This window comes from Opisthocomus hoazin, chromosome 10 (genome assembly GCF_030867145.1).
Source record: "Opisthocomus hoazin isolate bOpiHoa1 chromosome 10, bOpiHoa1.hap1, whole genome shotgun sequence".
Lineage (NCBI taxonomy): Eukaryota > Metazoa > Chordata > Aves > Opisthocomiformes > Opisthocomidae > Opisthocomus > Opisthocomus hoazin.
This window is the reverse complement of record NC_134423.1, coordinates 23,361,078-23,375,889: the sequence shown is the minus strand read 5'-3', so window position 1 is coordinate 23,375,889 and position 14,812 is coordinate 23,361,078. Positions and strand designations below refer to the sequence as shown.

Genomic DNA, 14,812 nt, shown 5'->3' with positions numbered 1-14,812 from the left:
GGCAGCCGGGTCGGGACCGGGGCAACGGGCGGGCTGGACGCGGCACTCGCAGGGCCGGACGCCGGGGGTCCCGCCAGGGCGCGGGCCCAGCGCACATGTGCGGCCGCCCGGCACATGCTCACTACGCGCGGCGCATGAGCAGACGCGGCGCGGGGGCCATCGGACATCTTGGGCCGCCCCGCACGGAGCGGGGAGCGCCGCCGCCGCCGGTCCCCGGGGCGGGAGCAGGCCGCCGCCCCCGCGCCTCCCGGCCCGCCCGCCCTGGCGCCGGCTGCCTTCCCCTCCCCCGCCTCCCCCGGGCTGCTCAGAGCATCCCTCCTCCCCTCTTGCATTTGTCTTAATTCTTCTCAGAGACAAGATGGCAACGCCGGCGGCGGTAAACCCTCCCGGTGAGTAGCTGCTGCTGCCGTCGCCCCTGCGCTGCAGGCAGTCCGCCTCGCCCCATGTGGCCCCGCCGCACAACACGTCCCGTGTCCCGCCCCCCCCCCCCCCCCCCCCGTAGGCACACACCCGCCCCCGGAGACGGCGCGGTCTCCGCAGCCGTGAGGGCGGGCAGCCCCCGCCGCTCCACTCCCCCACGTCCCTGCGCCCCCGGACTCGTCGGGGGCCGCCGGCTGCGGGCCGGAGGGGGGCGCGGGGAGAGCCGGGGCCGCCCCGGGGCGAGGGAGCCGCCCGCCCCGGCGCCGCGCCGCGCCGGAGAGCTGGGAGCCCGCGGCGGGGGGCTGCGGCCGCGGGAGCCCGGCGGCTGCCGCCCGCTGCGGGCTGCTGCCGCGGGGTGCGGGCGCTGCAGAAGCGCGCAGTTCGCATAAGCATCCGCGGTCACTGCGCGGGCGGAGGAGAGGCCGCGGGCGGGAGGGGGGCAGCGGGGCCGCGGGCTTCGGCTGCCCCTGCCCGGGGAGCCGGGGGGAAGCTCGCTGCTCTGGCCTGCGCGGCGGCCGGGTGTGTTGTCGGGAAGCAAAATTACTGCTGGAAACCAAACCAGGGCGTCGACACGACCCAGGGCACCCCGGTGCCGGCGGAGGCTTTGCCACCTGTTTGTTTTCCGGCCAGAGGGTGAAACAAATACTTTTATGTTACTGCCACGTTTACTAAGAGAAGAAACTCACTCAAATTTTATCTTTGAATTTTTCGTGAGGGAAGACGCTCCCTGGCGTTGTGTCACGTGTCTGAGGTGCAGCGTCTGTTTCGTTGGGTGAACGATGGAGTAAAGCGGGTCTGGGTGAAACGCACTGGCACGTGTTTTGGAGATGTGCTGGGATCCCCTTGGTGCTGGATCAACAAGTGTCCCGCACTGAAAACAAGTGGGGCAGCGGAGCTGGCGCTGGGCTCGATACTAATGAAGAATATTTTTATTGAAGGTGGATTCCGCTTTTACTTGTTTTAAGGTGTGATCACATTTCTGTCATTTTTTGTAGAGTCGAGTTCAGTTCTGACAGTGAAGGGTTTTCCTGAGTAAGCGCCAACGAATGTTTAAAGGCTGTTCTATAGGTTAAATCCTGCTGTAGTTGGTCATGTAGTTGTCATGCTGAAAGTAAATAGGATGAGAGAAACAATTTGGTTCAGTAAGTGTCAATAAAGTAAGCAGGAACAGATCTCTGCCATGCAGGTTAAGTTTTAATATCAGAATTCTACATATTAAATAAAAATCAGTATTTAATGGCAGGTTATTAAATGAATATTATTTAGCTTCCAGGATACCATGTCGGACACAATAATGGAGAGATTCATTGCGTGCACACACAGCTGGAATCGGTGAGCTGTTCTGCAGACAAAGTAGGGTACAAACAGCCTTTTTTGACTTAGGTTTTGTTTGCTGTTCTCCTGTTAGCTCCTCCACGCTATGCGTGGAAGGATCAGCCCTGACCACTTAGAGTTCTGTGCTGAAACAGCTAAATCTGGGCTCCCCAGTTCAAGAAAGATGAGGAGCTACTGGAGAGAGTCCAGCGGAGGGCTACGAGAATGGTGAGGGGACTGGAGCATCTCTGCTATGACGAAAGGCTGAGGGAGCTGGGCTTGTTCAGCCTGAAGAAGAGAAGGCTGAGAGGGGACCTAATAAATGCTTATAAATATCTCAAGGGTGGGTGTCAGGAGGATGGGGCCAGACTCTTTTCAGTGGTGCCCAGCGACAGGACAAGGGGCAATGGACACAAACTGAAGCATAGGAAGTTCCACCTGAACATGAGGAGGAACTTCTTGCCTCTGAGGGTGACGGAGCCCTGGAACAGGCTGCCCAGGGAGGTTGTGGAGTCTCCTTCTCTGGAGATATTCAAGACCCGCCTGGACAAGGTCCTGTGCAGCCTGCTGTAGGTGACCCTGCTTCGGCAGGAGGGTTGGACCAGATGACCCACAGAGGTCCCTTCCAACCCCTACTATTCTGTGATTCTGTGAGAGCCTGGTGGCCCTTCTGCACCAACCATTTCCACTTTCTGTTTTCACCTGCCTGCAGCTGAAGCCACAAAAAGATGTGGTTGCAGGAGGTGTGGTGTGCACGCACCGCAGAGCAGCCTCAGTGCTTCGCAGTGGTTCTCCTGTGACCACTTTGTGAATTCAGAGCGCGTTATGGGATTATTAAAGAAATGTAAAAAAATGTGAGGGAAACGGGAGCCAGATGTGTTCGCTGTATGCATTTCTGTGCAATGATCTGCCATAGTTGAAGCTGACTTGCGGTGTGGTCCTCAAACTCTCGTTGGCACAGATTGCCGGTCCGCTGGGAGAATGAGGAAACGTATTGGTTTCCTGAAGGGAACCGGTACCTACTTCTGCCAGGGTGAGGTTACAGAGCGTCGTTTCATTCCTCATCTAGGTGGTTGGAACAGATCTGAGCTGAAAGACAAACTCACTGGCTGGTAATGATCCTCCCACGTTTTCCATGCGTGAGTGTTGCTGTCAGACAAACGTAGCTATGCATGGATGAAGTCGGAATGAGGAGGTTTTGAGCTGTGAAGAGGTGAGGAGAGGAGACCTTCAAGCTATAGCTCGGTGCTGCGTGTTTGCTCTACCACGGACAGCAGAAGATAGGGCTGCATGAAATACCTTGATTTATGCTGTGTTTTTTTACAGGCATAATCTGTTGCTTTGGTTATTTTTTTGGATTAACCTCAAAGCAGCGCAGAGAAACAATCAAAAGCTGTAGCAAGAGGATCGGAATGCTGCTATTTTCTTTTGGGGCCAGATCCTCAGCTGGAGTAACGTGAAAGTAGCCCTATTAGTATTGGTGAAGCTGTGCTGCCTTACGCCAGCTGCCTTTCTGATCCACAATGTTAGGGGAGCACAACAGAGAGATTAACTTGTTAAGCATCTTTAATGATGATTAGAAATTACAATATGATTAAATTTTTATTAAGCAATTGTCTGGGGTTCTAATAACAGTTGATAATTTAGGTAGGACATTAACTTGCAGCTACCACAATACAAATACATGTGATTTTAGTCATATTCTGGATGGTAGAATGGGGATTAGCAGAGAGAGGAAAGCTGGGTGTTCTGTAATTCTGGATGTGAAAGTCTTTTACTGTGGGATTTCCTGGTACAGAACTGTGCAGTGCTCTGCAGCATCATCTTCTCTCTCGTGTTCAATGCAGATTTAACCATTTTCCCCTGGTCTTTTTTTAATGGAAGGTCTGAGTTATGAAAGCCCATGGGATTGGGAGCAGTTTGCAGCCTGTCCTGGCTAGGGCTCCAGGGAATTGCAGTGTCGGGGACCAAATTGGGGTGGGGGTGAGGCCACGTCTGTGAGCTTCCTGGGCTCTGTTAGATCTAAACTGATAGTTCTTTTTGGTGAAGGTCTTCATCCATAGCTGCAACGAGGCATTGCGCTGACAAAACTGGGGGGCTCTGTGAGATAGTCGTCTTTCTTCCTCTTCCCGCATGCTTAGCCCTGGGAATGGGATCTGGTTGGGAGGACTTTGTTCGTTTGTTGCAATCTGGATGACTAACTGAAGTGTGAAACACAATACAGGTGTGTGGGAAGCTCATCTGCATTGGCACAAAGCATCAGAGTTAATTTCTTTCCTCCTGAAATAAGATTGGCATATTAAATGGGATTGAAGAACAAAAAAATTGTGGAGGTGTAACAAGCATTTAATAAATTACTGCTTGCAGCAAAGTAACTTAGTGCCACGTCTGTTTTAAATGGATGTATTTTTGGAATGCAAACTTGTCCATAACTGTTGCTACTTTGGGGTCAAATTTTGCTTGAGTGCAGTATGATGTGGTGATTCTTGTATTAGCCAAATTGGGATGAAAACACAAAACTCTTAATGAATTTAACATTTTTTTTTTTTGTGAGGCGTTTATTGGGTTTGGGTGATGCATTCCAATCTGTCTTGGTCTGGTGGGTGGTCCCAGAGCGGCAACTTTCTGTCCTGATCAGACCATGTGAAAGGAACTGGCTGTATCCTCTCAGTTCTTCCTGGTGAGGTGGGAGGGGTCACCCTGGGTAGTACCCACAGTTGTATCACCAAATGCCACAAACTCGTAAGTCACGTCAGAAGAAATCACGAGATTTCAGAGTTTACCTGGAGTTATGCTAGGGAGCTGATCCCTTAGGATGCGTTTTTGTCTATGTTTTAAAATGTTTTGAATCCTTAGCATTATATTCTTATATTTAACTGAAAAAAAAAAATCGTAACTGGGTTGTTTGCATAATCACTAAAGCTCCTTTACTGATTTCTGTTTAAGCAGAGAGCCCAACGTCTAAAGGTGTGGAGAACAACATGTGCCCCCAGAAGGGCAGCTACTAGAGATGTGTTGGGACAGAGGGAGGTGGTGGGCCACAAGAGAAAGAAGTTGGTGTGGCTGAAGACATGACTATTGCAACTGCAGTAGCTGGCGGGGGCTGCTTTTAGCCTATGGTTAATCCAAGATATAAAAAAAAAAAAAAGGAGTTGAACCTTGAAGAAAGATGGTTAAATAAGCTCTCTTTACTTTCAGTTTGTAATGGGTTAACAGCAAATTTTACGTCATATCAGTAACTCAGCCCTGCATCTGGGCTCTTGTTTTAGGAAAGTGCGTTGGGGTCTGGGAGCTGGTTTTATTTGTATGTTTGTTTGACTTCGGAGTTCCGTGGAGGTAAATCATTCTCCTGTTTCAGCTGGAGGTTCTGAGAACCAAATCATCTGTTCGCCAGCCTTACATTTGCACTCGTGTTACCAATATATTAAGTGCTGTGGATGAATTTTCTTGGTGCTGCCCATTCCATATTCCCAAAAGGAGTTGGCTGCCTGAAGTTGAGAGTCTGGCCATTCTTTTCTTTAGCTTTCTTACTGCTTTGAAATTGATGATTAAAAAAAAAAAAATCCGTGTTTTAGATTTCAAAATTGTCTGTTCAGCTCGGAGCCCAAGTTGTTGTGTTTTATTGCTGCAGTACAGAGCTTTGCCCTTCATGCAATATGGACTATGCAGTAAACTCCAAAATCAGTTAAACAGCATCCTGGGGAGTAAATGGAGTGTCCTAGTGATGAAGGCCTGATGTTTCTGGGATGCAAAAAAGTAGTCTTTCTAAGATAATGTTAAAACAAAGGTCTCAAAAATGGAACACTCATTAACTAATGGGAGTTTTAAATTGCAGATCTCTTTCTTCTAGTATTTGCTTGTCTTTCTTACTGCAGAATTGGTCCTTATTTCAGCCAAACTATGGTGTGAGATGATAGTGCCTCTTGAATAGTTCCATGATAATGTTTTGTCCTTCAGGGCTGTGTACCGAACAGTAACTTGAATTGAAGAAATGTCATTTTTTTGACATTTCGCATATATAGGGCATACAAAAGATTTCTTTTCAGGATATCTCTTCTATCACAGAATATTTATTTAAAAGTTGCATATGTAGCTTGTGGTGAGTTCCAAATATTTTTTCAAATAGAATAAGGTTTCCTCCTGCCTCTTAATAAAAATGCAAACCAAAACAGATATTGTTGATTTCTGTAATACCAGATGGTATTGCTGATTTTTCTTTCCAGTAAGAAAAATTGCTATAGAGATTAGGTAGCAAAGGAAAAAAACCAGCCTTTTGAAAACGGTCAAGGCAAAATAACACTGTTGATGTAGTGATTATTGTTATTAAGAGGACAGAAATGGGGCTGTCATTATGAAGATGTATTCGGAGATTATGCTTAAATGGCTTGTGAAGATCAGATATGTGTATCGTTTAGGGTAATTTTTTGGGACTTACTGCTTCATAACTGACAAGTAAGAGTGGAAAATGCATTAATTGAATGCTACCTGCAGAAAGTATAATGTTATTAAAATATGCAATAGAAAAGAGGAAAAGAGGTCTTGAGTTTAAGACATGGGAATTTAGATCTTCTTGTCGATCTCTGGCAGATTTGTCCAGTCTGTCTATAGCAAAGTGTCTTTGGGTGGCCAGCAGCACTTAGAGATGGCTGAATCGGCTCTGGGTGAGCTGTCCTGTCTGGCCAGCACTGTGGGGTGCAGAGATGCTGCCGCGGGTGCAGATACCAACCCAAGCTACATTCTTTTCTTGACTGTGAGAGTGTACAAGTAAGATTATGCGGGAAAGAAATCTGCAAAGATACAGGTGCTCCTTCACCTTTCTGTAAGATAATTTGTGCAAAAAAATTGATTTGCTGGACGGTACAGGGAAAAAATTTGAAATTTCAGAAATCTTGGGTGGGCGCTTGCTGTGTAAACAATTAGTACAGTTTACTCCTTGCTAACAGTATTTCCTTTATTCAGATGTAAAGCATTGCCTGTCGCCCTGTCTGTACCAATCCTTCTGGCAAATGAGAAGAAGAAAAATTTTAAAAGGCATTTGTACATTTTACTTAGCTTCTGATTATAATCCAAAGAAGATAGATGCACGTTGTTAGCAAAGAAAAAACTTCAAAAAGTTGAACATTTGTTGTTTTCTGTTGTTGAAAATAAAAATCCAAATGAAAATGATTGAATAAACCCTCATGGATCAAATACCCAGTTTTTGGCTACTCCAGAAGGAGCTGCTTTGTCACAAAATGTTACAGGATTTCAGCAAAATCTGGCCTTTAAAATGCATAAATTACATGGTTTGAAACTTCAGTACCAAACATAGAATGCCAATTTTTTAACGAGAGCTGATTCAAACTTTATTTTGGATAGTCAGAATTTCAAATGGATCTTGGTTTTATTGTTTACATGGATTAATGGCTGTAGTCATGCACTGGGTAATGAATTAGAAGCTATTTTCAAGATAGATATAATTTCCTTGTTTTGTACCCAAAGCACGCTAGTCTTCCTTGGGCAAAGCCATCTGCGCAGGGATAAAGAGAAATCCTTTGTTTTGGATACTCTACATACTGATGAATGTTTCTAAACTTTATGCTTCCTCTCTTTTTTTGTCAGCTTTTATTTCCATTTTACCGATCTTTCTGTCCTGTGGTTTCAATCCTGCTTTTTGCTTACATGCCTATACCTTTCTTCCAACGCCTGTAGCTGCTGTATTTTAACCGTGGTGCTATGCTGAGCTGTGTATTGACTTCTCAGTTACTGTTGTTTAAATGTAAATGAGTCCTGGCGTTGTACTGGTGCTACTCCCGAGTCTTTCAACAGCTTATAAATTCAGATTCCATTCTGTAGGTAGCATCTGAACTCCTCCTTAGAAAAAAGTGGTACTTTTTCTGTTGTGAGTAGTAACTGTGCTGCCTGCTATGTAACCCATCAGGTGCTGTAAGGTGTAATCAGTTGGTTCAAATTAGGAGCCTTTATTAGCTTGCATCTGCCCTAGATGTATGTGTGTTGCTGTTTTCTTCAAGGACAGCTCATAACATTCATTTCAAATGTTTAGATTTGGGCTGCTGCAGTTTTTCTCATCTAAATGTCAACCGTGTGTGACGTACAGAATAATATAAAATAATTATAATTTTTTCTCTAATCAAGAAAAAGTGATGTTGAATTGTTTAATTACTGGCTTTGCCAGGCTGCAGATGGGAAGGCTTTTCAGGTAAGTTGCTCATACAAAATGCCTGAAATGGGTAGTAATTAACAACTGGCTCTTCATTGGTATGTTAATTACAGTGCCATTTGTCCTGGTGCCTGTCCTTGTTTAAATGTTCGGTTACACTGAACTGGAGCCTTCACTTCCTGGCAAACACAGAATGTATCAGAATAGTCTGACTCTCAGATATATGCAAATATTTTATGGGAAGAGGCATGCCAGTAAATCACTGCGCTGCAAAGAAGGAAAACACTGCATATTTGTATTCCTCGGAGGTAAAAGCAAAACCTGTTTCTGTGGAATATACAGGCCTGATTTTGAAAAATGGTCTCCAGTACTTTCCCAGTAATAATCCACAACAGAATTTCGTGGAAGTAGATAATTTTAAGGACTTGTAACTGCTGGCTTTCTCTGTTAGTAAAGGTATGTGGACATGTGGGTGCTGCTAAATGCCCTTGCAATGCATGTATTTTTAAAATTGTATTGCCTGTAATATTTGGATGGAAAATCAAACTGAACTGGAAATGCTTTTAAAACCTGGGATAAAACTGATTATTTTGAATGCAAGGAGATTTAAAGTAACTTCTTATGTATAGATCACATCAGTAGTCTCAGATCTTATGGAACTTACAGTTTAATTCTTTTCAGAATGCCGATTGTCTTCTGTTGTTTGGAAGGTGCCTTGCAGAGTGCATCCCAATCTCCAGAAACTACTGCAATAGGTGAAAACGGACTGCATCTGGTATGCCGCTCGAAGTGATGTCCTGAAAAGGGGCAGGCTGGTAAAGTTATGTGGCTGATCAGCATGTCAGTATGAGACTAGTGTTTTAATTTGCTACAATTCTGTCACATGGAAAGCGGATAATCTGCCCAGCGCAGTGACCCTCAACACGTGGCAGAAGACAATCTGGAAATTAGGTGCTGAATGTAACAGTAGCGGAGGGAAGCGGATTATAGTCATAAAATTAGCTATAAAATGGGGCTAGCTCCTGTGTGTCACTGCCCTCGGAGGCATGTTTGATACATTTATTGACAAAAAAATTTATTGCCATTGGTACTGCAGAGCCAACACGGCCATGGACGAGCTGGATTTCCATTGTTTTGTGTCCAACAGGTAGAGTTGCTAGCTCAATTTTGAATCCGGTTTTAGAGACTTAAAGTACTGTTAGCTAGAGAAGCTTGGTTTGAAATGCTGAATTCTTGTGTTCCCAGCCACTGAGAGGCAGCTCGTTTAACAGCAGTCTGCGGAGGCTGGCCCTGGGAGAGAGTTTGGGAAAACAGAGGTCAGGCTGATGGCTACTCCTGTGAGTCAAGTTCATGTCAGAGTGTATGGGGACACCAATGGTTTCCTCAGATTTAATTATTATTTTTTTTTTAAAGCATCTTTAAGAGATTGGCTGGCCTTCTGCATATAGATCTGTCACACTGAAAATGCTCTGCACTTTCTGTAGTGAGTAGTGGTTTGACCAGTAGAAAACAAGGCTGCATAATGAAAACTTCCTGTTATTTTCATGAGATTTTCAGTGGACTTAGGACAATACAATGGCCAATTATTGGAGCTACGTAAAGGTTTTAGTGTTTCTATAATAAATGTTCCTCTGCTAATTTGTTTTGTTGATGTTTTCATGTAAAACGTATTTTTTTTCATTTAAAGAAAAAAGAAAAAAGTTTAATTGGCTGTGCAATCAGGTTTGTGGGAACAGCAATTGCGTCTTAGCTACAGGTTTTTTTTGCTTACCAGTGAAGTTTTGAAGTATGTGTTTTCTTTGTTGAAATTAAAGTAAATGAACCATCACCAAGAAAAATACAGGAGCATTTTCAAACTCTCTTATGAGGACTGCAAAATAAGAATACTTTCTGAAGGCATGGGCACATTTAAAAGGTGGACTGAAGTCCTAGTAGGTATTCGTCAACTCCTTTGTTGTAGACATCTCATCAGACCAAATTCCGCAGTTCCTACACAAGTCCTTAAAAAATGTGTAACATCCCTGGATTCTCTGCCAGCAGCTGTCTGCATCTGTCAGTTGAGGTTGTTCCAAGTGAAGCTGTTTCTCTTTATTACATTGGTGAGCCTGGACTGGATCCTCACTAACAACAAAACGTGTTAGATCAGACTTGTGCTGCATGGAACCCCTGTCCAAACATAGCCCATCACAGACGTTTTAGGATAAAGTATAAAATTTCCATTATGGATACTTACAGATTAAAACAGCAGTAGAGAATTTTCTTCCTTCTTTGTTGTTGATGGGCATTGTGAAGTACTTAGATTTATAGAAGTCTTTGGAACTCCTTGTAGTTTAATCAAGCTTGAGACTTGGTTCTTGAATGATCGCAGCTGTTGCTTTATTTTTTCCAAATTAAACCGAGTGTTTCTGGACTTGCTGTGCTCTGCGATGTTTTCCAGATACAATAAATGAACGTGTGACTTTCTGAGATGCAGTAGTCTTCTGGTTAAATATATCTTCATACTCTTTCACTCTTCAAACATGCTAACTTCATAGGTTTCCAAAATGGTCCTGACTATAGACTTAATCTTATTTTTTTTAGTGCTGTCCTTATGCTTCTTACGCCCTTTGGTTCTCAGCCGTAAATGGAACTGAGGCTTATGATGGTTTTTAACATTTTAGTGAAAGCTGCCAGTCTGAATATTTTTTCCCCTCCAAAATTTTGCTTTTTGTTATTTGTGTTTCTCCCTCCAGGTTCCATGCATGTTTTAAAAAAGGCGGCCATATAAATATGTAAGTAATATTTAAGGTCAGGCAGCTGTAGGATGGGAGTGTAAAATGAAATCTTAGTGCTGGGGTACAATATCTGAATTAAAAGAAGGGTGGTTTTACTTGTTGGCATTTTGGTTGAGCAAAATCAGTTGGAGATGTGTGAGTAGGTGGAAAGAACGTTAACATGAAGTTCATGCTGAATTATGTTTTGCTTGAGGAAAACTATTCATTAGGCTCATAGATGGCACATGCCTTTTTATTGCTTCTCTAAAGTAGTATCTGACTACTCTGATGAAAAGGTTGATATGACATTAAGGAATTGGTTCTGCCTCATCTGCCGATGATGTGCAAAAGCCTTTCTGCCCTTGGCAGAGCTGAATGAGACGTAGGCAGCATGCCAGTCCTCGCTTTGCTCTCGGAAGGGCACATGTGTGGTAAATGTTTTCAGGGAGTTTTCAGCAGAGTCACGGCTCAGTCTCTTCAGGTGTTACGTGTGGAGGTTAGCAATGTTGTATCCGGGTGCAGCTCCGGAGTTCGTTGTTTCTGCACCTAAACCCCTTTGTTGGTGCTGTTTTTTCAGGATGGTCTTAAGGACAAAATGTTCTTTCATCATTGCTAAATTTAAAATGACCGTGGTAATTATGAGTAAGAATTTCAGAGACTAATAAATTCTCACTATGCAGGAAAACTCTTGGCTGTTACAAGCTGCCTGCATTTTTCACTTTTAGTGCTGGCTGGCTATCTCATGCCTGAGAACTGACCAGGGAACAAAGACAGTCTTGTGGTACAGGCACCGGACAGGGTTCAAATTTACCACAGATTCCCTGTTTAACTTCTGACAAGTAATAGCCCCGTGCCACAGTTAAGTCATCTGATTTTTGTTTCCGTTTCTCTAACCTCCAGTCTGCATGTCCTGTTTGTAAGACTGTGTATTCTGGGATGCTTTTTTCGTATGTGTCTGTTATAAAATGACATACTTGCAGGAGAGGGTGGAGTGCCTATCCTGGACCAAGCAGGGAATGGGGTTTTTTTTCATTGTGATGTACTAATTGATGTTGTAATAACAGCCTTTTATTGCAACCACATTTATGTTGGAGTAGCAAAGATTTTGGTATCTCTTTGGGAAGAAGAGGAGATAAAAAAGCAAAATATACAGCTTCTTTCTCCTTGGAAACGGCAGATAGTATTTATTCTAGGCACATGAATAACCATTAATTTGTATTTTCTTTATACAGTAGGTATGATGTTGGGATAATGTGCTTTTTAAGTGTCTTGGCAAAATGTACACGAGTATAGGTGGATAGCTATTTCAGTGCTGAACTACCAACGATCCACCGAGCTTTGAAGTTTTAATACAGGCATTACACCTTATTTCTTGCTATCTTGACTTATGGTTGCTTTTGTCACTTAATTTGACTTTGAAAATACGTTAGTTTGTTCTCAGCCACTTACCGTTTGAATTAAGGTTGAGAGCAAAATATAAATTGCTTCATACACAAAAGAAATTATCAAACTATATGAAAAATACAGTTACAGAGTGAAAATTATGAGCTGGTTTTCAAGTGTTTATTGTGTGTTGGAGAGTTGAATTTAAGAAGTAGGAAAATGCATTATATGAGGGTATTTGGTTAGCATGTTAACTCAAACTGCTCTTGAAGTCAATGAGCTGTCACTGGAAGTAAATACATTTTCAGAAATCAAATCATGATTCTTTCTAATGTTGAAATGTAATGATAAAGTATTTATAGTCATTTCTTGGTGAGTGTGTTTGGCTGCCACCAGTTGTTTGCTTTGTTGTGTGCAGTCCCTGTAGTAGCTGGAACCTGATTGCCGAGTTTGGCATTCAGAGGAATTTTGTATGTCCTTTGTACTTGTCTGTGCTGCTCTTCAGTCAGCAAATATCAAAGCAAAAAACTTAGTTTGGTCAATATTTACAGACAAATACTCAGCTTGTTTTTTGACAAACATCCACTTTGTTTATAGTGTGTTTTTTTCAGTATCGTTCTTCATGTCTGTATTTGATGTATCCACAGATCTGTCTGTATACTCTTGGGAGCAAGTGGCTTGTAATGGATGTCGAATCATGTTTAATACAAATATGGGGACATGGAAAAATAATGTTTTGTTATTACGTATTTTCATTTGCCTAGTAGTTTGCTTAGTAGTGAATTGTGTTTTGCAATTCTGAAAAAGCAGTAAGAGCATGGCCATTACAGTTGATGACTTCTTCCAAGACTAGCAGACCTTAACTGGAAACATCATTTTCTCTCCTATTTTAAAATTGGTAATTTTAAAAAGCGAAGTGCGAGATTCAGTATTCTAAGAGCTATTCAGGGAGTAGGTCTATGAAGAAGTTAAGCAGAAAAAAGTGCTCCAAAATTCATGACAAATTCTTAGGTGTGTAGTAGACCTATAGTAACACTAAGGAATCTTCTGCGGCAGACTGTAGCAGTATTTTGTATTTACTGTATGCCTGTGAAGGTTTCCCTTATGCCATAAAGTTGGGGTGTTCTATTTGGAGCATTTGTGGGAATGAAAAATTCTAGAAAGTAATGCAAGAAATGCAAATGCAGTTACCTTTGAACTTCCAAAAGCTTGTTGGTTTTTTTTGTTGTTGTTGTTATTTGCAGACATGAAAGATTTAATATGTGAAATTACCTAAAAGGCAGAATGTTTTGAGAAGCGTAATTAATGATCCTGGGGCGGTGAAAGGTAGAAAAATCACTGAAGACCTTTATTTGTAACTTTTTTTTGCTTGCATAAAAATTCAGGTTTTGGGAAATTCATCTTCAAAGACAAGGTAGCTGCTAACATGGGTTGGTATGTCAGAGCAGTTAAGACTTCAGAAGATGTTGTGGAGGTTGTCCTCTGTGGGAGGTTGAACTGAACACGTCAAGATCTCTGATGGGTGCCAGCTCAATGTCGTGGGAAGACTGGTGTACTCGTTTCAGGTGGCTTTTCAAGGTCCAGTTCAATATGAATGTGGAATTTTCTTATCCACAGCCCTTTTCCATGGTCTGAAGGCTGGAATGTAGTGCTTCATAAACTGGGCCTAGAGTATGGAAAAATAATGGTTGGGAGTAATAGATGACACAAGCAGTCTGTTCACTTGTACGTCTCCTTTGAGTCAGATGAAGTTTTTGATCCTTGTTGCTGCCATGGGAAAGTGAGGTTAGCTGTTTTCTCTCATTTCTAGAGGAAAAAAAAAAAAGAAATGTTAATCAGAATATCTTCTTTGACTTACTGTAAGTTCAGTAAGGGATAAAATGAACTGAATATTTGATGTGCAAGGCTCAGGCTAGGTTTTTGAATGGGGTTAAATGTGTTTTTTTTTCCCCTCCGCAATTTTTAGACGGAGGACATTGCATTAGAAATTGTGAGGAAAGGCACATGTACTAAACCACACCCTATTTTTAGAACATGTTTTGTGGTGCCTGGTGATATTCTTTTTGGGCTGTTTCACATAAATATGCTTGGTTATAAATTGGGATGTGGTAGCACCTGAAAGGCCAATTAATTATCATAACATCAAATAACCATCATTTGCTTGTTGATCAAGCAGAACTGAAGTCATTAGTGCTATCAATAAAATACTGTTTAATGAAAACAATAGCATTCTGATTACCCAACAGTGCCCAAGGACACTGTAAATATACTGTTAATTAAGTGTTTGGTAATGCAAGTTGCTATTCTGAATGAAATTTAGAATTAACATACCCTTCTGAGGCACACTTAAAAAAAAATCTTTGTAATAAATAATAAAGACATTTGAAGGACATGAGTAAGTAATTGTCAGTGAGTAATTTAAATCAGAGTGGTCTAAATTTTACATCTTTGTAGTTGGACTGTGTTGTTCCTGAGCTTTCTGCAGCTGGTGGGGAGTGGATGTCTCCGTATGTGTGGATACATCACAGAGGCTTCAGGTCTTTGACCCCAGCATGGTCAGTGGCTTGCAGAGCAGCTTGTGGGCCACCACAACAGCAGAAGTGGTCAGTTTAGTCTTATGTAGTTTGACAGTCACCACTTCCTCAGAAATACTTTGTGCAGATCTTTTCATGGTCTTCTTTACCAGCCCCTCCATGACTTGGCTCAATGAGATGAGTACCAGAGATTGTTTCTCCTGGTGATTGACCCATGCTCTGTTGTAGTAGGCAGGTCAGGTGCAAGA

The 14,812-nt window shown here is 42.8% G+C and overlaps 1 protein-coding gene across 3 annotated transcripts in view; it reads left to right on the top strand.

Annotated features, from left to right (window-relative positions):
* Positions 1–280: 280 nt before the first annotated feature.
* The window catches only part of ARNT2 (aryl hydrocarbon receptor nuclear translocator 2), a 106,135-nt gene continuing 91,603 nt past the window's right edge, over positions 281–14,812 (top strand). The window contains exon 1 of one of the 3 annotated variants that reach the window (XM_075431477.1): positions 281–389. In XM_075431477.1, coding sequence (XP_075287592.1) covers positions 359–389 — 31 coding nt within the window. In that variant the 5' untranslated portion in view covers positions 281–358. Of the gene's footprint in view, positions 390–8,325; positions 8,351–8,646; positions 8,670–14,812 lie in introns of those variants that run through there. The other 2 variants (XM_075431479.1, XM_075431480.1) reach the window with 2 other exon arrangements.